At 45.3% G+C, this 25,932-nt stretch overlaps 1 protein-coding gene across 21 annotated transcripts in view; it reads right to left on the reverse strand.

Annotated features, from left to right (window-relative positions):
• ABLIM1 (actin binding LIM protein 1) overlaps nucleotides 1-25,932 on the reverse strand; it is a 293,495-nt gene that overhangs the window by 95,354 nt on the left and 172,209 nt on the right. For all 21 annotated transcript variants that reach the window (XM_029932620.1, XM_029932624.1, XM_029932618.1 and 18 more), the window contains exons 3-5: nucleotides 24,179-24,362; nucleotides 20,375-20,484; nucleotides 1,038-1,164 (exon numbers count right to left, since the gene is read on the reverse strand). In XM_029932620.1, coding sequence (XP_029788480.1) covers nucleotides 1,038-1,164; nucleotides 20,375-20,484; nucleotides 24,179-24,362 — 421 coding nt within the window. The remainder of the gene's footprint in view (nucleotides 1-1,037; nucleotides 1,165-20,374; nucleotides 20,485-24,178; nucleotides 24,363-25,932) is intronic.

Raw genomic sequence — 25,932 nt, forward strand, 5'->3', positions numbered from 1 at the left:
CCTGATGAATGGATCAAGAAGATGTGGTATATATATACACAATGGAGTATTACATGGCAATGAGAAAGAATGAAATATGGCCATTTGCAGGAAAGTGGATGGACCTTGAGGATGTCACGCTAAGTGAAATAAGTCAGGCAGAGAAGGACAGAAACCATATGTTTGCACTCATAGATCTAACAGGAGAACAGGAGAAACGTAATGGAGGACCAGGGGGAGGGGAAGAGGGAAAGAGAGTTGGGGAGAGAGAGGGACGCAAAACTTGAGAGACTACTGAATACTGAAAACGAACTGAGGGGTGAAGGGGGAGGGGGAGGGGGGAAAAGAGGTGGTGGTGATGGAAGAAGGCACTTGTGTGGAAGAGCACTGGGTGTTGTATGGAAACCAATTTGACAATAAACTATTTAAAAAAAAGAAATAAAAAAATAAAAAATAAAAAAAGGGCAACCACTGTAACTAGTTTCTTCAAGCTACATTATAAAAACAAAACAAAACAAAACTTCACTTGCTTTAGCTATTAGTCACACCGGCACCTGACACTCACATAAATCCATTCCCTGGTGGATTGTATTATTCTTTGATCCTAATGGGCTCAGTGCTTAGACCCTGTGTGTTTTTCTTCAGGGTGGGGCAGTTGGGGGCAGGTGCGAACAAATACGTTCAAGACCTAGAAGGAAGATAAAGGTCTTCTAGTTCCAAATAGGAAAAAAAAAATCAGGGAAAGTCAAACTACTAAAGAATTGATTATAACATACAGTATAACATTATGTCAGCTTTGTTGATTGTTAAATTAGGCGATGATTAACATTTTGTTAAATTTTATTGCAGGCAAACTATAGCAGTAGCAGAAGAATAAAATTCCTTTTATAAAAATGAAAAAAGAGAAGTAGCATAGTGAAGGTTCTTATTGACTGTGGCGTGTGAATGTCTTTCATTATGTCCAGTGGGGTGGGGTGGGGGTTCCCCTCCCAAGAGCGGGGGGGGGGGGCCCCCTGGGGGGCTTCCCCCCCCCCCCCCCCGCTTCCTCACAGCCTTACTTGCTGATGTACTCCCCGGTGAGGACCTTCCCGCAGGACTTGCATTTAAAGCACCCCAAGTGCCACTGCTTCTCCAGGGCCAGCAGCGCCTGCCCATTCTTGATGTCCCTTCTGCAGCCGGCACAGTCTGGAAAAGAGGAGAAGCCAGCCGTGACTCCCATGTTTGTTTGGCTAAGTCCACGCATGCGGGCCAGCTCGGAACCCCAGCGTGGGCCCCTCCCACACTCCACAAATATTTACTGAGGCGCCGCATCATTCCACTCTCCCTCCCTGCACCACATCCTTGCCCTGCTCACACAGCATGGAATCTTCACGAACCTCAGTGGCTCCATGGGGATGAATGGCCTTCATGCGTTTATTTCCTTGGGATTATTTAAATAGCCTCTGAGCTCCAGCTGGCCCAGAGAATATTTAATTACGTTGCCTTGGCTGTGATTTTCAGGAAGCTCTCCTCGGCCTTTATTAATTGAGGGCACACGTGAGGAGCTAAGTCTCCCGTGCTGGAGGCTCACTTAACAATATATATGTGATTCCTGGAAGGCTGCCGTGGATCTCATTTTTGTAAATGAGACTCTCGGCTTCCTTATCGTCCTCAGCCAGACTTTTGACGATCTGTGATCATCAGTTTAACAGCTCTTAATTCCCTAGCTTTAAATTCTCTGTGGCAGGCTCCTGTGAAGAAGATGAAGGAGAAAGTGTTTGTTTCTTTGTGGGGAAGGGCGTGGGCTCCAGGAGGGCCGGACTGGTTCAGAACCCAGCTCAGCAACTTGCTGGCCAGCCACGTGACCAGGCCGGTTCTCCCCTTTTCTAAGCCTCAGTTTCCTCATATGGAAGCTGGGATGCTATTCATGCCTGTCTCAAAGCCTCCAACGAGGATTCCATGAAATAATGGAATTAGCACAGTGCTGGCACATGGGAGGTGGCCCCATGAATGTTTCCTAGGATTATAATTGCCATTACTCTAATTATTAAATACTTCATTGTTGGGGGAGTATTTTTTAAAAACCCCAGAAGAATGTCAATTAATGCAACCTTTTTAAAAGGCAACATAAACATCCACGGACATTTAAAGTCAATGCAGTTGAGCAAATGAACCAAGAGCGCTGCCGGCAGACTGGCCATCACGTCCCCAGCTGAACCACTCAGGGAATAAAGCAATGCCCAGCCGAGGCCACGTGGGCACACATAACGATGAAACATCCCCCTCTTCCGACCACATGTGTGACTGCTGCTCCTTTGCTAGTGACCCTTCTGGCCCCCCTTTAACTGTCTCTCCTCCTAGAAAAAGTCACTGAGATGCCCAATCACTGACCTGTTTCTGCATCTCGCCAGTGCCCAGCCTGGAATTGCTCCTGAGGCTCTGACTCCCTCCTGCCCCCCAGCAAGAGCTCACACCCTGTGACCGTGTTCCACTCCCCTTGTGCTCTCCCTGTGGCAGTTTCAGCTAACTGCGTGTTTTTTCTTCCTTTCTTCCTCCTCATCCCCCTCCCTCTCCATCTCCCCATTTTCTCCCTCCTCTCCCTTCCTTCTCTTCCTCCTCTTCTTTTTCATCTCCTTCTTCTTTTTTGGACTACAGGCGAGTCTCTGGTAATCTTGGTCAGTGGGTATCAACACACGGTTAGATCCAGCAAATTCATATCTAATGTTTTAGTCTACAAATAAACTCACAAATGACTGAGTGTGTGTGTGTGTGTGTGTGTGTGTGTGTGTGTGTGTGTCTGGCATATGGCCGTGTGTGCATTCCCTGAAGAAAACAAATGTATCCCCTGCAGCACTTTTGTAACAACAGAACTGAAGACAGCCAATATGGACATTAATGAGGAACTGGTTAAATTAATGAGTATAGTCCGTAACGGAATATGATGTCCTGTTAAAAGGAATGAAGGTGATTTTGTGCTGACATGGAAAGATCTCCAGAATCGATTAAGTTGAAAAAAGCAACCTGTGGAACAGTATCCGCAACATAAGCTCATTTACAAAAAAATTGGCAAAACAGTATGTGTGTGTTTGCACACATGCTTGTATATGAAATAAAACATTTCTTGAAAAAAATAAGAAATTCCTAAGATAGTTCTGTCTGTGGAGGAGGACTTTCTACTTCACATCCTCTGTGTCGTTTGAATTATTATTTTTTGTGTGTTACCATGAGAATGCCAAAAAAGAGCTAAGCAAATAAATATTTATAAAGTTAAAAATATAATTGCTATACAAGTTCTAAATATTGCAGGTTAGAATTTCTGTAAGTATAGCCCATTATTAGCTGAGTGTATATCATATGGCCACAAAGCATTATTTTTTTTAAAGCAGGAATTTATATGTTTCCCAACAACCCACCAAGAATCTTACAAATGGATCTCACATCTGGCATGATAAAAATGGAAGGCCATGATATTTGCCCATAAGTACACTTTTTAAAGGTTAGGAGCACAGGATGAATTTAAGATGAATTGACAGTTTTTAAGCCAAGTTGAACGGGATTTTTCATTCTTCTGATTAGATCATTTCCACTAGGTGGCAGTAAAGATTTAAAATACGGAAGGGGCTGGTAGTTTTTTTTTTTTTAAGTCTGAAAATGAATTTTAGAGATGGCTTTCAATTCTACAACCTGAAGACAGTGGGGCTCAGGGGAGCTGGTAAGCCACAGGGGGTCTCCTCCTGCACAGCAGTGAGATCTAGGGAGAGGGAGGGCCTGGAATGGTAGGAGTCCAGGTGTTAGAGTCGGGAGGACACGATGTTAAGCTGGGGAAGTAACAGTCTCGAACGCTCACCTCATCTGTGAAATGCTGGCCCTCTTCCTAGGTTGCAGTGAGGACAAAGACCCTGCACTGTGATGCACTTTGCACGACACTTAGACCCCTGGTTCATGTTAGCCTCTCAACGTGGCTCCCCCTTTCTTTGGTAGGAGCAGAGCTGGGACTAGAAACCACGTTTCTGGATTCTAAGTCTCGCTCTCTGGACAAGCACGTTAACGCCAGGTGTCTCCGAGCTCTGACCGCAGATGAGACACAGCTCAAGAGCAACAGCGCCATCTTTGATCACTCTGCACTGAGCAAGGGCTTTGTAGACATGACACCCTTTACTATTCAATCCTTTAGTCCAAGCGCCCTGCAGTCTGGAAGCCTCTGACCTCACAGGTGGTGTCCCACACCTCTCAGATCCTCGGTGCCCTGCAGTGTCCCATGGAGGGCAGATGTTCTGGAACTGATTTTGACAATGGTTTGTGGGGCAGCACTCACAGAATGCTGAATGCCTAGAGCCACCAGGCAGCTGGGAAAGCTGGGCAGGACGTAGAGGCTGGCGATGAGCCTCCGTCATCCCAAACCTTAGGACGTAAATCAAACACATCAAAGACCACCTTCTAGAAAGTAGAATACTGGCTCCTATCAGCTGATTCAGAGGATTCTGGTATACGTCACAGAGGCCACCCATTCAGTCCTCACTGGCCGAAACCATAAATTCTCCTCGGACGTTTGATGTCATGCTGGGGTAAGTGGGAAAGATGCAAAGGCAAAGAGATTCGTGCTGCGTTGTTCCCTCCTCCCACGTCTATCCCACCTATGCTCTTTCATAAAGAACGCAATGTCCTACTCTGTATCTTCATGTTTTTCAGCTGTTGAGAAAATTGTTTCCACATCACTGAGGCAGCTGCTGATAAATATAGAAAGCTGGTGATTGGCACTGGAATTATTGCCAAAGTCAGAAATAGGTGAATACGGAGCAGCTTCAAGGAATCCAAACCCTCTAGCGACTCGCCAATATTCCATCAAAAACAAATAATGACCAAACGTGGCCAAAGAAAAAAAACCACTCTGCCCCAAGTCTTTCGTTTTTGGCAATAAGGGCCAAGAGAAGAACAAGAACTTGGCTACTTATGTCCGTGTTATAAAACTAATATCCAGCTATACACCTGGTCCCATATTTGTATCATTTTGTTCAAAGGCAATAAATCTTCTTGAGAACAGGGATCCTTTTTTTTTTTTTTTTTTTGGCAAAGGGTCATGGACACCTGGGTTTCAAAAGTATTTAAGTTGGAGGGGCGCCTGGGTGGCTCAGTCAGTTAAGCCTCTGACTTCGGCTCAGGTCATGATCTCACATTTGTGGGTTTGAGCCCCGCGTCAGGCTCTGTGCTGACAGCTCGGAGCCTGGAGCCTGCCTCAGATTCTATGTCTCCCTCTCTCTCTGCCCCTCCCTCTCTCATGCTCTGTCTCTATCAAAATAAATAAAACATTTTTTAAAAAGTATTTAAGTTTGAGGTGACAAACGGCTCTCAGAAATAATTTGTGTTCCCTAGCTGAAAAAAAAGTCATCACTTGGGTAGCACTTGAGGCCCCATCAAATTGGATACCTATGTTCTCCTTGAGAACTACTTCTGTCTTCTTAGAATTTCTCACTCGGGAAGAGTAAGGGCCAAAAAGGCGTCTTACTCTGAAGATGCCTCTCTGGAGAGGTGGGCCGAGGACACGGAGCTCTAGGAAAGAAAACCACGTGGTAACTACGTTCCCGCCCCGGCTCCCCAGTCCTGCAGGCTTCAGTCACGCCCAGAGCCATGAACGAGGGTGGGCATCGCCATTCACAGTAGCCACGCATCTGGGACCGGAGCTTCTAGAACAGAGAATGGGAACTTTCCTAGTGTTCCCATTTGGGGCCCTGGTCTCAGAGCTGAAGACAGTGGTGACAAATATTCCTTCTTCCAAGGAAGGGTGCCAGGAATATCCCTACAGGGCTTTCCAAAGGACAGTAGGACCCACCTGACAACTACCAACCTCTGAAATCAGGGATTTGAAAAGGCACAGAGGGGTCGGTAGGGAGCTGTCCCCACAGCATGAGTGCAGTGGTGTTCTCTCCCCTCTGCTGTGACAGGGATCTAGAGGCCCCTGGGAGAAGGACCTAGATGTTTATTGAGTGGAAAAGTTTAGACCCTAGAGCTGCTGTGGGTCCAAGGGAAGCTTGATGTTAGAGTTCTTGGAACAAACTGATTGGAGTGTCCTGGGGTCTGGAAGCAGCCATAAACAAAAAACCTAGAGCCTGCTGAATTTGGAAGATTGGGAAAGCAGGAAGCGGTTGGAACCCCTCCCCCTCCCCACTGCCCGCTCCCCCACCAGTGGGAGGCTAAGGAGAGGCCGGGGTGGGAATGGCATGCACTGCCACCATTTGGCTCACTGGGGAGGCACCTGTATCCTGTGGATGGAACCTGTGCTCGAGCATCTGGAATGAACCCACAGGAGAAAGCTGTCTAATGAGGGCGGGAGACCACTAGGGCGCAGGACCTGAGTTGGTTGCAAGAGGTTAGCCAGAAATCACATGCTTTAGGAACTCAAATTACACCCCATTAAAAAATGTCTCCAGCCAGTGTTAGCAGAGAGAGAGCATGACGATGCCAGATTTCTAACACCTCATCCCTTCTACCTCCAAACCCCTTGCCCCTGCCTGGTGCCCCAAGGATCCACAGGATAGGAAGGGGGTACAGAAGGAGTGGAAGAAGAGGTCATGCCCACTGTAGGTCGTGCCCAGTTTGGGTTGGATCTGAAGCGCAGCTCTGGAACGGATGAGAGAATCAAGTTTTCAAGGGGTCGGGACTTCTAGGAGCTGAAAGTGACCAGGAAACTACAGGACTTGCCTGAGACATGAGTAAGGATGGGAAAGGGAACTCTGGGTAATAAAAGTAATGATAAGGAAAAATAAGGCTGTTCATTGTGTCCAGTGTGTGCTTCGGCCTGTTCTATACACAAATTGTGAGTCTCCCAGCAGTCAAGGTCTCTGGAGGCAGAGAGGCCTGGAGTGGAATTCCAGCTCGTACGCTGAGCCAAGGGACCTTGGACAGGCTGGGTAACCACTGGCCTTCAGTTTCTTCATCTGGAAAATGGGTAGGTTGGCAGGACCCACCTCCCTGGGCTGCGGTGAGGACTGGAGAGAGTGTGGGCACATGTAAACAGTCAGTGTCTGTTTGCACCTGTGCAATGATCTCACAAAACCTGCATTTCATCATGCCCTTCACACGCAGGCAAGGCCCACGGTCAGCCTCTGGGGCAGGCATTTTGGTTTCTCTGGGTCCATCACCATCATCATCTAAACATAACTATCATTAGTTACTGTTCGGCTCGTTTTGAAAGGTTTTGTGCGTCTGTTCTCTCAACCCACTCTCAGGGCTCATGCTCACTGGGAAGGGAGGTGAATTATCTGGATTTTACAGATCACAGAGCATTTGAGAGCCGGAGGGGTCTTGAAGACCATGTGATGCTAACGCTTCACTTTACATGCAGCACACGAAGGCCCAGTGTGGGCCCTGGCTTTGCACACAGCCACACAGCTCAGTGGTGTCCAATTAACTGCCCAGTGGGAACCTTCTATTTGCAAATGCACATGAACCCGGGACTTTACAGCTGACGACCCCAGCCCTCCAATCGCAGATTTGTTTTCCTGATTACAGCCTCTTGTGCTATCAGTGGGTTAAAACAGCCAGAATGGGACTGGAGTATGAGGTGTTCATGGGAGGGGAAAGCCTGTGTAAGAACAGAATTATTGTGAAAATGATGCAAATCGTAAAAGGGACCAGAGAGAGATTTTCCCAATTTAATCGATGCTTGCTGAGATCCTGTGAGGTTATAAAAAGTCCACAGAGAAAGGAGCCAGGGTGGCTCCGTCAGTGAAGTGTCCAACTCTTGATTTCAGCTCAGATCATGATCTCACAGTTCGTGAGTTCAAGCCCTGCATCAGGCTCTGTGCTGGCACTGTGAAGCCTGCTTGGGATTCTGTCTCCCTCTCTGTCCCTCTCCCACTTGAGCTTGCTCTCTCTCTAAAAATAAATAAACTTAAAAAATAAATAAAATGTCTGCAAGGATTTTGAGTAAGTTCTGAGGATCTCCTTACTTCACTGAAAAAAAAATTTTTTTAATTAAGAACAAAAAGAAATCAGGTTTCAGTATTTAAACTGCTGCCCACATAAGTTCCAGAACATTCAAGCTTTCCCTGGAATCCTTTTTTTTAAAGATAATAATGAAAAAGAAACTCGATTTGTCATCACCGAAGATTAGCACACAAGTTCACGGGGAGGAAAAAATAAACAGAAGCAAAATCATTTCAGATTTAGATTGTTATTATTAGAAAGTAGAGTAAGACTTTGGAGACCCTGTAAAATAGTCAAGTGGTGTCCTTTTAATAAACTGTTAACTAGAGGCACTGCATTCCTGGGCCAGGACTCCAGAGCTTCAGGGCAAAACAGAACAAACCAAATTTAAGTTCCAGAGTTTGGCTAAGTTGGGATCCTGGATTTGATGACCCTCGATCTTGTCATTCAGTTGTTCCTACAGGACGTGGATTTCTAATTGTCCGTGTGATAACATGGTGACAGCAGAATGCTAGAGAAGCCGCTGTTGCCTCCAAAAGAGACGGAAAGATGGGACACAATAGAAGCGTGACCTGATTTCTCTTCAGTTAACAAGCTGCCTTTCACACGAGCCTTCAACACACGTCAGACTGGCCTCCGACACGTGGTTCCTTCATGGGAATAACGGTTTGGAAGCCTGTAGTGTTTGCCCACTTTATACATGACAGACATTTCCAGTTTGCTAGCGTTTCCATCCCTCCACAGAGTCTAAATGTCAATTGCCACCTGTTGTCACTTTTGAACGGACAGTGACTGCACCAGTGTTACTGGCTTGGTCTTTTTTTTTTATAGGCTCTTCAGTTTGCAGCCCATAGATTACAAAAACAGAACAAAACAAAACAAAACAAACAAACCATCCAATCCAAGACTCTCCTTATGTTTTTTTTTTTTTTTTTAAATAAGAGTTGCCCTAGAGTTTTAATGTCTTCAAGGTATAAAGGAGTTGGGTATTTGAAAGCCTCTCCTTGACCAAAAAGGGCACATCACACTGAGTAGCCACAGGAATGTAAACTGAACACACAGATACTGTTGAATGTTGATTTCCTGTCATCGTCTAGGCTGCGCAGTGTGGTCACGTTCCAAACCGGACCTCTAGGACTAGACAGATACTGACTGTCCACACGCCAGTTTTGAAAAAAGGTTTAAACCAAGTCACAGAAATGAACCCACAATGGTCTTTTCTAGAACATCCTGGCAGAGACCATGGGTGGGTGTAGGGTCAGCCTAAGAAAGGAAAGAGAGAGGCCCAAATAAAGGTGAAATGATAAATATGTCAGGCTAAGCATTTATCAAGAATTAGTTTTAAAAAGCACTTTCTGACTTCTGAAATTCTATGCTGCCAATATAACCAGAAAGCAGTATGAGGTCCTAAGATAAATACTGGTGGGGGCAGGGGGTACCTGGGAAAGTTCACGCAGGTACAATGCACTTGCCACTCCATGGCTAACAGGGTCTCAATGCCATAAGTAATTTATATATCAAATCACTAAAAATGAATTATTTTATTACAAATATTTTAAATGTTTATTTATTTTTGAGAGAGAGAGACAGAGTGTGAGCAGGGGAGGGTCAGAGAGAGAGACACACACACAGAATCAGAAGCAGGCTCCAGGCTCTGAGCTGTCAGCCTGTGGGGCTCAAATCCGCAAACCGTGAGATCATGGCCTGAGCTGAAGTCGGACGCTTAACCGACTGAGCCACCCAGGCGCCCCCAAAATGAATTATTTTAAAAGGTCATGTGCTACCTAAATATATCACCTTGAACCAGACTTTTCCATGATCACTTGTGTCCCTGCTTAGGTCAGTTGTTCCCTTTGCTGTCTTGACGGCCACAGTGGAAACATCACAAGCCAGGGCAGCCTCAGACCTGCTATTTTAAGTGAAGGTTCTTGTTGTCTTTGGAAAACAACACTGCACAACAAACAAGTCTTCGCGAGCCACGATAGCAACAGTTTGTCTGCCTTCATCAGGAAAGCCGAAGGCAGGTCGGACCACAGGCCACTTTCCAAGCCCTATAAATCCCATCTTTTCTTCTTTTAAACTGAGTATCATCTATGCTTAAGGAATTTCAGGTACTTGGCTCATCATCTCCATAAATACCGACCACTTACACATTGGACACTTCCATTTCCAATCCCTACGCCAGTACTCACAGAATTCTGCTAGGAGTTATTAGGAATTCTCAAGGTCAGGGAGCCCTCTCCTCTACCTAGTACTGTGTGTGTGTGTGTGTGTTTCCTATATTCGTGACCAGGATCTGAATGGGAAATTCAAAGAAGCCAGATTGTTTGTCTTTCTTCTCCATTAATTGATTATGAATTTACTGAGCAGGAACCTCGTGGCTAATGCTACCAGGCATGATGATAAACATCAAAGAAATAGAAGATGGCGTGTTGTGGATTTGGTATCAATCCATACCTGCACCCTAAAAGCATTAAATGGAGAGTCTGAGAGTCTCTGCTAGGTGCTTTTGGATCACAGCTTTGGATGGTCCATACACGTGCCGTGGCCCTCAGCACTGGACTCAACAGGCCTTCCAACGGGCATAACCCCCACTGCACTACGCCTGCCTGCTCGCCATGGCTGAGTGATGTGGGTGTCTTATGCACAGTGAGAATGCCAGATATTTGAGACCATGCATTTGTAGAGCCGAGTGTGTACTTTGAAAAGGATATCGAGAGCTGGTTAGACCTCGTTAGAACTTTGACCTCCTGAACAATCACTCTTTTGTTCTCTAAACTACAAAGAAAAATGATCACATGCTTGTACTTTGTAGCGATGGGAGGGATTCTTTGAGGGGCGATAAAAAATATGAGCCTAAAACATTCTTACTATTTTGTCATCAACTCTAATTTTTATGTTTAAGGTTCTATTAAGAACTCTGTGCGTATGCGTGTGCATGCACGCGGGTGTGCATGTGTGTTCACATGCACGTCCTCAGAACTCTAACTGAAAACTGGAGGGGGCTACATTCATGGGGCAAACTATCATCCTACTCCGTACAATCACAACTTGAAAATTCCCAGCTAACCATCTCAAAAGCTTTGCTGGCGAAGGACAAGCCCGAAGGTTCTTTGCTCCTTGGGCCCTTTGCCCCCACCATCAGTCGCCATTTGTTTTGTGTGGTTGTTCAGCATCATTTCGGACGATGCGAACATCATAGGGATTCACCGGAGATCAAAAGTAGGAGTTGCTTTTGCCTGAAAATGCACTGGATGGCCAGAGGAAGTGGGGTGTCTTGGATACAGAGCTGAACACCCCCCGATCATGGGATGCTCACATGGCAGTCTCAAGGATACTGATTTCTAACCTGCATGGATCAAGAGCTCAGGCCACAGCTTCAGTAGAATGGGTGTCCTTGCCGTGAGGCCTCCCTCTGGAGAGAGTGACTACTCACCCAGCACACGGCTCTACCAGCACGTCTCTGGGGGCTGATAGCACTTCTTTCTGCTTATGAGGTACAATCCAGACCTCCTTGTAACCGTTGCTTGATCCCTGAGCCACCCCTCCAAAGGGCGATGGTTGTGCAGTTCTGTGCAGGAAGACAGAACTGACATGTCTGAAGTTCAAAACCTGAGTCCTCAGCACTGCGGATGTTCTGCTAGACAGGGCTTAGAAAACGGAGGGTCAGACTTCTACCAGTAGGACTAAATAGTCCTCTGCTCAAGTCACAACCAGCAGATGAGGAAGAAAACGAGTAGGAAAGAAGAAAGAGTAGGAGAGGGGACAAACAAGGCGCCCCAGATGAAGGCTGCCACCTGGGACCATTCAGTGGCGGTCATGCCTCAGCTGCCACACTGAAGCACTAGTGCACGCCAGCCCAACAGTTCCAGGGGGAGACGCACTGCTCTTGATATTTGGCATAGTCCTTGGCCAACCCCTCTTAAACCTGTACCAGGACCCACATGAATTAAAAAGAGGAGCTCAAATAGTCATCCATGTATGTTCACAGCAGCACTATTCGAAACAGCCAAACGATGGATCTGACCTAAATGCTTGTTAGCAGATGCACAGAAAAACAAATCATGTTCTGGACACATAGTGGAGTATCATTCAGTCATCAAAAGGAATGGAGTACTGATAAATGCTCCCACCTGAATGAACTCTGAATACATGAAGCTAAGTGGGAGAAGACAGAACAAAACGCCATGTAGGTATTCCACTTACATGAAATGTTGAGAATCTGTATATCCAGAAACAGACAGAAGATGGGTAGTTGCCAGGGGCTGGGAGGGGGAAATAGGGCTGTTTATGGGCATGGGGTTTTCTTTCCGGGCTGATGACAACATTTTGGAACTGGATAGAGGTTGTGTTCGTACAACATTGTAAACGTACTAAAATGTTCACATTAAAATGGTGAATTTTGTTATGTGAACTGCACTTCAATGAAAAATATACCAAGAAGGGGTTTTTTTGTACTGATTTCCTTAATTTAGTTGTAAACTTTAACCTGGTGAAGAATTTTATGATAAATCTCTAACTGGCTCTGGTCACTCAGCATACACGAGCCTCTTGCCAAAGAGGAAATCACACTTGAGTTCCACATCAGTTTCTCAGGTTCAATACTCATTAGCAAACATCAGCCTACTCCTTCCCTCCCAGAGGCAGGAAGAAGAGAAGGGGTAGAACGTCCATTTCAGGATTTCCATCATGTGACCAATCACTTAATACAGATGCACTGAAGATCACAGCAAGGGCAAAACAAACTGAGACTTTAGTCTGGACTAGATCTTTCATTTTATTTTATAAAATTAGTGCGATTTTATTTTTAGATCTATTTTGGCTTTAAATAAGCAATGTATACACATGGTTACATTTTTTTTTCATATAGGAAAAGTACTTTCCTTCCCTCCCTCCCTGCTGGCGACGAGTTCTAACAGCAATTTCTCAAATATCCTTCTGGGACAATCTACAGGGACATCCAACTCTAGGTATACATAGCTAGAGTTCTACTGCTACTGAAGAATTAAAAATAATCTGGAGAATGACTGCTAACTTTCCATTTGCTAAGATGCTTTTAGTATTCACTTTCACTTTCTTTCATGTAAGTTACACCCATTCCCTAATAAGCAGAAACTTCTCGTCCTTTCTTCTTACAACCGAGGTGATCCAAGCTCTGGGGAAGTGAAAAGATGCCTCACTATGGGATCTTTATGTCTGACTCATAATTGTTGTGGATTTCAGTCTCAAAAAAAGTCTGAATATTAACGTTCCTTTTCGCAACATACTTTGCTTCTCTGCAATGACCCTCTGGCTACCATGGACATTCCAAATTCTCTCCTCCCACAGTCAGTGCAGCAATACTGGAACTGATACACGAGGTTAGACGCCTGCCCCGCAGGCCAGAACCCAACCTGGGAGGCTGTCATCAACAAATGTATTGAAGCAATAACCGCTTCTCCTTCTTCTAAATAAGGGAGCAAGCTTGTAAATAAGAAAATAAAGGTGAGTTTAAACATGCCAATATCTCTTACTGCCCAACGCACCCAAGTTGTACCTATATGATTTCACAACATCACAAAAGTCATCTTCATTCTTCAGCTTCACTCATTAATTCAAAAAATAGTCAGAACTCAACATTCCAGACCTGGGAGCTGAGATTCTCTCTCTCAAAGGCCCTCCAGGGTTGGCATCCATTTACTCACTAAATGAACATTCGTGCATTTGCTGTGTGCCCAGTGGGATTCATAAGGCTCAAAACAAACAAACAAACAAACAAACAAAACCAACCCAACAGTCCTTGTTATTAAGTAGCTCACAGTCTGGTAGGAGAGATAAGCATACAAAGAACTAGCAGGAATATACAGTAATAATGGCCATAATAGAGACGCAAAGCATCTTGGGCCAGGACACATGCGCCCTGGCCCTGCTGCCAAGGGGCCTAAGCAAATTCAAGGCTTCCAGTCTTTTGTGTGACACCCAAAATAATAAACGGTTTTTGAAAAGAAGACAGGTGAACAAAATGCTATGGGAAGAATTTATGCAAAATTGTACACATCTGGTGCACTTAGCAAAATCCAGAAGAATGTTCACTAAAATGGTCATGGAGATGATCTCTTGGTGATGGGATTTCAGGTGATTTTTATCTCCTTCTTTGAGCTTTTCTGGAATATTTGTATTATTTTATAAGGAATACCTAAATCCCTTAAAAAAGAGAAGATTCATTAGCCCATTTAGAGAAAGAAATGGCTTTGATTCAATCTCCAGGATGCTTATGTAGGGTTTTACATGCTAGACCCTGTGGAAGACAAAGAAAATAGGGTCCTTATATGAATGAGTTCATTATCGGGTGGTGGAGGTGGGTGGGCACACGTCTAAACAACTAAAATGTGACAGGTCTGGTACTACTGTTGGTTTCTCAGTTGCGAAAACTATACCACAGTAATATGTTAACTATATAATGAAGAATTTGATGACTAGGATATTGTTGGTACTCAAAGAAATGTTTGTTGAATGAATGAGTGACAACCTGTATCTTTCATTGACATTTACATTCATAATCCTTGTCCCCTGCTTTTACCTCTACCCACAATCAATGATGTCCCCAACCTTGATGGCTGATCCCAAGTCATTGATTTTGCATACCACTACGACCATCACCACACTGATCTTTCTAGAACATTGTTTTCATCTGGTTGTCCTCTAGGTTAAAAATTATTCTCAGGAGTTCCACATTGCCAAACCCCTCAAGGCCTCCTGAGACCTGGCCCTGTCACTCTATCTTTTCAGTTTCAGGACTTGGGACACAGAACAACAAGGCCTTAGGTCTGTCTGGGGTTCCCTTACACTGCTTTTACAAGAACCCTCTCCACATTTAGACTGTCCTTTCTTACACTATTTCATTCAACTCTCATAATAACTGTTGGAAATAATTTTCCAATTTCTAGATGAGGGTAGTAAGGTTCTAAAATGTCAAATAACTTGGCCAAGGCTCCCTGGCTATGCAGAAGGAGAATTAAGATTCCAACCAGTTGGGGCACCTGAGTGGCTCAGTTGGTTAAGCGACTGACTTTAGCTCAGGTCACGATCTCGTGGTCCATGAGTTCGAGCCCTGTGTCAGGCTCTGTACTGACAGCTCAGAGCCTGGAGCCTACTTCGGATTCTGTGTCTCCCTCTCTTCTCTCTGCCCCTCACTCACTTGCGTACACACACACACACACTCTCTCTCTCTCTCAAAAATAAATAAACATAAAAAAATTATTTTTAAGATTCCAACCCAGGTTTTCTAAAATGTAGAGGCCATATTCTCAACTATTATGCTCTGCCTTCTTCTTTTGTTCCTTTCTGGCTCTAAATAGCCCTAAAGCTCAAGTCCTAGTCTTGTAACTTCCATAAAGAATAATGGGTAGCATACAGATGAGCTTATTAAATGTCATGAATCTTTCAACACGTTATTCATACGAATCTGCACAGCAACCCATTGACAAAGGAACTATGATTGTTTCCTGTTTTGTAGGCAAACGAAACAAATGGAGGAAGAGACTAGGCTCTTGAGGCTACACAGCCTGTCATGGTAGAAACGGGATTCGAACCAGCCACCACATGTTCAGAACCCATACATCCTCTCCCGCAGGAAGAAGGTGCTAAACAAGGAGGTGCAGATCTGATCACATCACCAAGACTCACACTCTCTAAAACACATCACCAAGAGTCAAACTCCAAGAATCCATGGGCAATCTGTCTGGACGTGTTCCTGCCTTCACTGGTTTTTAAACTGGTGCAAGGTGGGGCGCCTGGGTGGCTCAGTCGGTTGAGCGTCCGACTTCAGCTCAGGTCATGATCTCACAATTCATGGGTTTGAGCTTCGTGTCAGGCTCTGTGCTGACAGCTAGCTCAGAGCCTGGAGATGCTTCATATTCTGTGTCTCTCTCTCTCTCTCTGTCTGACCCTCCCCTACTCTCTCTCTCTCTCTCTCTCTCAAAAATAAAAAAAAATTTAAAAAAATGGTGCAAGGTATCCAATGAGCAGATAAAGACATATCATGAATAGCAGAGTGAAAAACACAGGGTCACAAAAAGGAGTGATGATCTCACACAAATATTCAAAAACAAATGCCTGAACAGTAAGTTATTGTCTTATAACTAAATAGCACTTCCATCTATGTACCCATTTAATCCTACAAGGTAGGTAACTATTACCATCCCATTTTACAGAGAAGGCAATGGAGGCTGGGGAGGTAAAGAGACTGCTAGCAAGCAACAGAGCTAGGACCTGACCCAGCAGTCAGATGGCAGCGTCGGATCATCACCACCCTACCTACTGTTAGGTGTCTCGGCAGACAAGTCCCACTCAACCTGCAGATGATTTGGGGGAGAGAATTTAAGATAAAGTAAAAATTATCTTGCAACCATTAAAAGCTATTGTACCGAATAGAAATGTAAAATAATGGAAAAGTTCTTCCTCCCCTTTGAAAACATGCACACGATTCTTTATCTGAAATGATTTAAATTCAGGCCAACTAGAGCATTTGCCCTGATCCCTGCAGGAGTCCCTGCCGCAGTTGGAATCAGGACAATGCTGTGCAGAGGGGAGGAGAGAGGGAGACGGGCTTGCATGTATTTGTGTGTGGGTGGTTGCCTCATCAATCCGCCAAACCCACACGCAATCAGACGTTAGTCAGACACCCTTTGAAATGGAAAAGGTAATTGTAGACAGCAGCCCACTCCTGCTCAGGTGCCTGAAATAGACAGAAGCTGTATAGGAATCCAAACCCGATTCCCTACACCGTAGGATTCCACACACGTACTTCCCCCCAACACAGATCCTTAACCCTGTGAATCCAGTTCCTTAACTGCTGGCAAACATGTGAAACCTGGAGAAAAATGAAGCCTTAGTGGAGTGCACGTGACCTTCTGGTAGGACTTAATGTCCTCTGGGTGTCACTTCTTATTTTTAAAGTGTGGATCAGCTAGACAGGGGCAATTGATTTTTTTTAAGTCGTAAAAACAGCTTAATTAACATTCATCACAACCCTTTGAGGAAAGTTTTTCTATCACTCTGTGTTATAGAAGGTTTATTGCTTATTGGATTCAAATTGCATTGGACTGAATGGAGCAAGAGTTTTAACTAATTTGGGGGTGATCATCTTTAAGGGAAGTAGTTAGCTTCGGTGAATAACTTCCTGATGGTTTCCATTCACCAAACCTTGCTCCCAAAGCAAGGCAGCTGTGGCGTGTAGAAAGGAGACAGGACACTCGGAAACATGCGACGCGCCAGGCCATCATTCAAGGCTCAGCAGTGAGTGGTGTCCATGTTGGAAAGTAGACACCAGGCATACAGCACGGGATCCCGAGCCGTTAAAATGCGTGGACCAGTTATAAAGGGCTTGATCCACAGTGTTTGATGAAGAGGACAAAGTCCATATAAAGGTTAAAAGGATATAAGGTGGAAGGGAGCACAGGCATGCCTCTGGGAGTCCTCTCTAAACCAGAGCAGTGAAGACAAGGTAGCTCCTGATTGACTGTAGCAGGAACCGCACCTCTATCCAGGAAGCTCAAGCACAAGGTGTTCTGTGTGAATTCTCATGGCACCATTGACGCGGCTTCTGCTGACCACCCTTCACTTCTCCTCCTCTCACACTGTCTTACACCTCCTATTCCGTGATGATGGGAAACCAGCCACCGATCGTGAAATAAAATTACAGTTCAGAAGAGCAAATTCGTTTTTGAAAGAACATTGCAAAGGAGAAAGAGGACCTTGGCTCTCTGATCTATTTCATTGACTCCGTGAACTGTATCAAAGAGCCATTTCATTTTTTGCTTTGATTTAGGGAGATTTGCCAAGTTTAAGATTTTTTGTTTGTTTGTTTAAGTAGGCTCCATGCCCAGCACAGAGCCCAGTGTGGAGTCCAACATGGGGCTTGAACTCACGGCCTTGAGATCAAGACCTAAGCTGAGATCAAGAGTCAGATGGTCAACTGACTGAGGCACCCAGGTGCCCCAAGTTTAAGAAATTTTTAAAATAAGAATTGAAGTCACATCGGGATAGTTTAATGCATAGGACAATTCTTAAAAGAATTACAAAGAGTGACCAAGTGTTTTTCTAATTATGCTCCAGGGAATTTCTGCAACTTGCTGAAAATTCCCTTGCTCTAGTATTTGTGTGCCTGCCTGGCTTGCGTATTTTGCATGTGTGTATCCACATATAAGAACTCTTTTTTTAACAGACACCCACATGCCCCATAAATATTATCTGAGTACTGATCTAAATAGACAAGTACTTGTTGAAAATAAACTGTTCTGACCAAGGCAGTTGCATAGAAAAGAGATTTCATCCTTTGAGAGCAAAGGAGAAATATGACTTTGTCCAACAATTTGCACACGAGCAATTGTTAATTCATCTAGCATTAAAGGGACAATGAATTTGAGTATGATACATTTTTACACTTAAAATGTTTATTTCTTTATTGTGTGCATAACATGTATGTCATATAAGATGAAAACTAAAGATAAAGCAAAAACATGTTTAATACAAATTGGAGTAGCCATTTTGATAGCACCATGATGAGAAAGTCCATCCCCAAATTGCATAAAAACATCTACTTCTGTTTCTTTTTTTTTTCCTTAAAATGTTTTTTGACGTTTATGTATTAGTGAGAGACAGATAATGAGCAGGGGAGGGGCAGAGAGAGGGAGACACAGAATCCAAAGCAGGTTCCAGGCTCTGAGCTGTCAGCACAGAGCCCAACGCGGGACTCAAACTCATAAACTGCGAAATCATGACCTGAGCTGAAGTCGGATGCCTAGCCGACTGAGCCACCCAGGTGCCCCACTTTCTTTTTTTAATATTTATTTATTTTTGAGAGAGAGAGAGAGAGAGCGAGCATGAGTGGGGGCAGTGGCAGAGAGAGATAAGGGCACACAGGATCCGTATCGGGCTCTGTGCTGACAGCAGTGAGCCTGATGTGGGGCTTGAACTCATGAACCATGAGATCATGACCTGAGCTGAAGTCGGATGCTTAACCAACTGAGCCACCCAGGAGCCCCAAATCCTTTGCTTCTTAACTAGCCTGGAGAACTCTTCCGAAGTTTTTGGTAGTATACTTTCATCACAGGCCTTCCCAGATAATGGGGTGCCACCCCAGCTCACCTTCCCAGTGACCTGCTTGGGGCCGGGTTGGTAGGAAGAGTGAAGGACTTGAACTCCCCGAGGTGTCTAAGACTGGGGCCTGCTTTGCACTTTTGCCCTATTCCGGCGGCTGCGATTTATCAGCAGGACAGAAATTCACATGCTAAGGATCCAGTCATGTTGAATCAGGTGCCCTAATACATTTATTTTCTTCTTTCCTCCCAATGGTCAAATCCAATTTCTATGTACCTGCTTTGGTCAGAACATTCCCCCCCCCCCCCCCCTCTCTCTCTCTCTCTGTCTAAGTATAAGGATTATCATTTAATGAAAAGATTTGGAATCCCTGCATAGAATTCCTCTAGGCCGGAAGTGGCTGATTTCATTCTTATATTCTGAGACTAGAGGTGCTTAATGGAATGATTTACTCCAGACCTCCCCCAAAGACTGGCAAAATCCACAGCAACCAAGGCAAATCTCTGGTCTACTTCCTAATGTCCCAGGAAGGAGCCAGAAGTAGAGGCTCATAGCAAGTAAGTTACCTGACTTACCCATTGTTATCTACTAGAAGAAATAGTGTGACTGGCACTCTTAAGGAAGTTAGCTGGGGGAAAGTTTGGGGGCAAGTTAGTTTTCTCTAGATTCCCACAGCTCAGACAAGACCTCATCATGAAGAATTATAAATCCTATGACACATGTATATCTTGTTCCCACACTTTCTTCAGATTCTCTTTTAGGTTTTAAGAGAGGTCTCCCCCAACCGCCCCCTATAAATGTAGCCCCTTTACCCTGCTTCTTCTTCCTACTTTAATTCTCTTCCCACATTAAGTATGTTTGTATATTCATTTATGGGCTGCTCGTTCCTGCTAACAAGTGAGCTTCCCAAGGATGCTGAGTCTTTGCTCATCCCCGTATCTCCAGTGGGAACATTACACATTGTAGGTGCTCAACAAACTATCTGTTCAATGAGTAAGTGTCAGAAACCCTCGAAGTGAATATATACTTAAGGATAACAAACATGGAGAATTAAGGGTAAGTATAAACCACCGCTGGGGACAGCTTTTTTAACACACAGAGCTACCGATCACTCCACCACCAAACGTCCGCACATCTCATCCTCCAAGATGAAGGGAATGGGCATTTCTCATGTAAAGTTTTATCATTCTTTTCCCTTTATTCACTCTCAAAACGCACAGTCTGCCATCCAGTTCTACTGATGTCTTTGAAATAAGGGGAATGGGTTGTAGTGAAGGCTTCGTGTTTAATAACCGAAAATACCTCAGCCACGACTCTGCTTGGCTCCGGCCAGCAGCCTCGGGAAAAGGCAGGCACTTGCTGAAGCTACCCTTGGGCTACGAGAACTCAGGTCAACAGGTGGCCGGGCACTTACTGCTGGAGGAGGAGGCTTCCTTGGGGCTGGGCGACATGGGCTGCGCACACAGTTGACAAAGGCAGTCTCTCCCATTGAACGTGACTCGGTCTCCGGGTGGGAACGGTCGCCTGGAGACAGAAAGACATTGCCCTCAAGGTTATTCCAGCAACTGAATTTCTTTCCCTACTCCTTCGGCTTGCTGCCCTCCGGTGCCAATCCATTTCTTTGAGGAGCCCCAGCCAAACTGTCTGAACCACGCCAGCCAGCTGGATGTCGTCCAAGCAAATAAACATGCCTCATTTGGAGAAGAAGCGAGAACGCATTGCTTCTACCAGCAGCCAGACAATAAAATGGAAGGATTCACCTCTACTCATTAATGGAGGGATGTTCCAACAAGTCACCTAGCCAGGTACACACACGAAGATTTTCCACTTTACAGGTGGAAAATCGTTCAAGAAGAAATATTTTAAATGCCATAAATTCCTATTCAAGCTTAAGGCTGCTCCTCAGGAGAACGGGTTACAGGTCAAACATTAACTCCTTCAGTTCCCTAGACCTGCGTGGTCATTGTGCCTAATTAGACTTTGTCCTAGACATCTTAGCGGGTGAACTGGACGTTTCAGTGCTGGAGACCCAGTCCCTCGTGGAGAAAAAGAAGAGTGCTGGAAATACTTGTTTAAAACCTGTTAGCGTCTAAAATTAAAAAACAAAACAAAACTATTAGCTTCTTTTCAGAGAGATCATTTCCTTTTGCCTTAGACATTCATCAGTAACAGAAAATTTGTGAAAATGTTGCTTCTGCATGTATGTTCCCAGTTTCTTCTCCTGCCAGTGCAGGAGAGCCAGCTTTTCAAAAAGAAACGTCATTAACAAATAGGCACATGACAGTTTCCACGCCTGCTTCCTCGTAATTGGCAATTTGCCAATACTCTTCACTAACGGGAGTTTTCAAACGTGTGATTCCCGTCAGTTTGGAAATGCAAAACTCACAAGCAAAACATCCCCACACGTGTGAGTCAGGAGCAAGTACTTAAGAACAAACTCCAGCTCCTTGACAGGAATTTTACGTTCACAGCTGCCATCCCTCTTTTCAGTGGCCCTTCGACTGCCTCATAGCTGGTCATGAACCGTAACACACACACACACACACACACACACACACACACAGTAAATTTGGACTTAACTCCACAGATGTGCTTCGTGGAGAGTTGTAAGCTCTAAGCTCTTACATCCTCTGCCCCCCTTGTTTTACAAGTGCTGAGCTGAGGCAGTCTCCTCCCCCCTCGTGGTGCTGTGCTACTTTCCATCGTTCAGATAAGGCCCAGAGAGGTTAAGTGACTTCCCTGGATTGACCAGCCTGGGAGACTGAGCCACAGGTAGCAGCAGGTGGCATCCAACTCAAGACTTCTCTATCTTTAACAATCAAAGCTGTGCTCTGGTAGAAGCCAGTGGGCCTATAGTTTCATTAATGAAACTGAACCAGGCCCCAGTCGGCTCTGTGGGCTGGGGCCTCAGGAGTTGGACGGCTGATCAAAGCAAGCACAGGCTCTTTGCCTCGGATAAGGGCCAGGGCTAGGGTGAGGCCAGTGAGGCCCCAGGGGCACAGCATTTAAGGAGGCCCCAACCCTCAGGTACAGATCCCACCATGCATGGCCCTGAGCATGAGCGCCCCTCAAATGGCACCCCCTAAGCTGCCTCTCTAGCCTCCGAGCCAAGCTTATATTTTTAGACTTGAGTTCCACCACCTGGATCCACAGGGGGATAAATCATAGTCCAGTTCTCAACACAAGGCCAATCTTGAGTTTTGGGATCTTATAAATGATCCTCGTTAGTACTTCCCCCTTCTGCCCTCTGCCCACTGGGTCCTCTGCCCACATGGGTTCGCTTCCTTCTGGTATTTGCATCAATGTGTGTAAACAAAAAGAGAACGGCATTTGGAGTCAGGAAACCTGAGTTCAAATCTTGCAATGTTAACTTGGGGAGGGCCCTTAAGCTCCGAGTCTCAGAGTCCCTCATAATTAGGGACACCGATTCCTGGCTGACTTCACAGAATGGCTAAGAGGGTTAGAGTAGATTCGCCATGAATGCAGTCTGTAACCCAGAAAGGAGGCTTCCGCTTCGGGCAGACCGCTGCCACTCAGCAGTAAGCAGCAACAGCATGGCAGGAGCCACGGGGAGTGCCTGTTTGCTGCCTCAAAGGTCCACAGACGTGACTAACACTCACAGATGTTTTTCTTTCATCACCCACCTTAAGACAATGATCTCTCAAGGCCAGGATCAGGAGGGCTCTTAGGGTGGATCTGGGCCAGCCTTCCAACCCAGTTGAGTAACATCATACTTGGGGATCCTCCAGAAACTACTAACTCAGCAGGAGAGTTGGGGGGGGGGGCGCAGCTAGAAACTGATATTTGTAAAGAGACCTCCCCCAGGGAAGAAGCTCAATGCACATCCTGGTTTGGGGAATCACTCGAATCACAGCCTCCTATTTTACAGATGAAGCAATTGCCTTGGAAAAGTTCATTCACACATAGGTCTCAAGTCAGCCCAGGAAGCTGGACTAGAAACTTGGGACTCCAACGCCAGGCAAAGGCTTATTTTAACCAGGCTGTGGGCTAGAGCCTGAAAAGGAAGAGGTCAAGAGGAAACCTGACTTTGGATTAAATACAGAAAAATTTTCGGCTAAAGAATTCAGAATTTTAAAATTATGATTAAAAAAATATAATTTAGAAATGGACTAATAGCTATAAAAAGCTACAATAATAATTTCACTATGTGTATTGCATCTGAATCTGGGGATTCGTCTCTGAGTATTACCTTGTTCGTTAATTATATAAAATTAAGTTTACCTTTTTAGAGTTTATATCTCTCTGGCCTAGAAACGTGAAATGCTGAAAAACAAAGCAATTCACCTCCTCTGAACTGTAGTTTTTAACAAAGCCATGGCGAACCGGACCACACAACAGTCAACACCACACCAGAAGGAACGGGACCTCCCGATGAGGATCGATCAGCTGACCCTTGTTGGTGACTCTCCTCGCAGAGGAATCAAAGCCATCTTATGCTCAATAATGGGTGACATTCGACACACAACAATGATGAAACCCCATTTCCCCACTCACGCTTCCCATACTTCCTTCTTCTCTCTGATCATTTTAGCCAAGCTGGTTTGTGCAATTAAGACTTAACCTTGCCGGATGATAGGAGCCTATAGAACAGGGCTTGGTAAACGTTTCCCCCTGAACACCTAGATTGTAAATATTTTTTTAGACTCTGAGGATCCTGTGGAGTCATCACAACTACCCAACTCTTGACACTGGAGCTCAAACTCAGCCATAAACAGCCGTCTGTGAACAAACGGGCGTGGCTTCGTCCCAATAAAACTTTATTTACAAAGGCAGATATGGGGTCTACTTTGGGCCATGGGGCAGTTTGCCTGGCCCAGCAACAGAGTAAATGAGACTATTTCAAACACACACACCCGAATGAACTTCTGCTTCCAAATCAGCGTTATCTTTCCAAGCAGTTAAGTCACTTCCTCCTAATGTTTTCACTGCTCAAAATGTTTCGCGACCTAGGGCTGCTTTTGCACTTGGCTTTCAGCCACTTAAAATCAGCCATACTATTTAGCAGAGGACATCATGTGTAAAGTTTCCCAACTAAGTTATGATTTTGACTCACTGATAAAATAATCGGGAGATTTCTGTTAAAGGATACATCAGAAAAAGAATATTTTAAGACAGCACAACTCCAGACAAAAGGTGTACAGCCCAGGCTTGAAGAGCAGAACCCGGCACTTCTCTGCTAGAAACAGCCACCACTTACTTGCAGATGGTACACGCAAAGCAGTTCGGATGGTAGGTCTTGCCCAGGGCGGTCACCACCTCTCCCTCCACGAACTCCCCGCAGCCGTGGCATCGCGTCCCATACATCCTCTGGTAGTCCAGGGTGCACAGGTACTCGCCGTTCTTTATGAAGAAGCCGCCTTGTGCCAGGTCACAGCCGCACACTGTGGAGAGACAGGTTCACATTTGGTCATCGCCTGCCACGCGGCCGGGCAGCGGATGCCTTCCACTGCGTGCTGCGAACTTACTCCATGATCTCAGTGGCTTGGGGTGAGGGGAGGGGACTGGTACAAAGAGCTATTTATTGTTGGGCTCTGAGTTCTCTCTGGCCTCCCTCCCATTTTGTATCCCTCCTTTTGGGAGGGATGAAATATCTCACACAAGTAAAAGTCATTGGCTGGGCCTCAATGACTTTTGCGGTATGCTGAAGATTCAGAGATAATCCATCTTTGATGGAAAGATACCGTCGGTTCATGCTGTCTCAAATGTGAACAAAGGTCTCTCCGCCAGCGGATCCAGGAAAGGTACCCAGCACTTGCCCACACAACTGGTTGGTTTGGGCCAAGACTGTTACTGGGCTGAGTAATAAATTCCCACCATACCAAAAACAGTAGCAGAAATGTCTGAGTCCATTTTTTCACATGCTGAAAACAGTTTGCCACAGTGATGAGTAATTTAGACATTTAATTTTCTCTTTGTGCAGTAAATAGGATAAGTTGATTCTTTCCGTATTATAGGAGAGATAAAAATGAACAGGTGAAAGGGGAAAGAAAAGGGAACATGTCCAAGATAAAACTGTTGCTCAGGACCTCACTACATGCAAAAGGGAATGCTTTACTGCGTCTGGATTTTGGTGTCTCTTTCACAACCGTACAGCTGTGGATCATAGACATGGTGCAGTGAAGCAGGTCCCTGGGTGCCAGGGGCTTGGGGTGTGGTCTACGTGTTCAGACAAGCCCCGAAGAGGGCACAGCCACTTGCCCAAAAATAAAGCCTAAGGCAGACCCTGAGAGTAGAGAGTTTGTACTGTCAAAGGACTAGGGAGCAGCAGCCATGGCTGGGAACCTCCAGTCACAACCTCTCGATGCCCAAGGTTGGGCAACTGCTTTGCACTTAAGGACCTTAAGCAAAGAATCCCGGATTTTTCCTCCAAGCCTCTGGCATAGGCAGCCAGTGGGCAGGGAGAAGGGGAGCTCAACCAACTTGCTTTCTCCTAAGAATCCTGCTGGAATACCTCCCGCATTCCTCTAATTAGTCCCCGTGACTCATCGATGTCTCTGGATGATCTGGTGCTGAGCACAGCGAGGTTCTGCCAGAATACATTGCTTGCTCTCCCTCCCTTTGGTAGCAATCTTTCCTCTCTGAGCCATCAGAGATTTTCAAGGTGACACACAATCTACAAAGAAGCTTTCTGCTGTGGTATCATCGGTCTTTGTTTACATCAACACTTCACAGCTATGACCGCCTTCTTTGCAATTTATAATCAAGTAACCCAAGACGATGGTCGGAGTCCATCGCACCTGAAAATGACCACCCCTATAAATACGACTCTGATCACATTACCTGGAAAACAGCTCATTCACCACCTGCTGCGTCCTCTAACCTGCCAGGGCCCCCACTGTTTGCACACCTGCTTCTTCCTAACGGGTCCTGCGGATCGGAGGAACCCAGGTATGGACTACCTGCACTCTGACTGCAAATTCCCTCAACAGCAACAAACAGGATCCTGGGGTG

The sequence above is a fragment of the Suricata suricatta genome, chromosome 2 (genome assembly GCF_006229205.1).
Source record: "Suricata suricatta isolate VVHF042 chromosome 2, meerkat_22Aug2017_6uvM2_HiC, whole genome shotgun sequence".
In the NCBI taxonomy this organism is placed as follows: Eukaryota; Metazoa; Chordata; class Mammalia; order Carnivora; family Herpestidae; genus Suricata; species Suricata suricatta.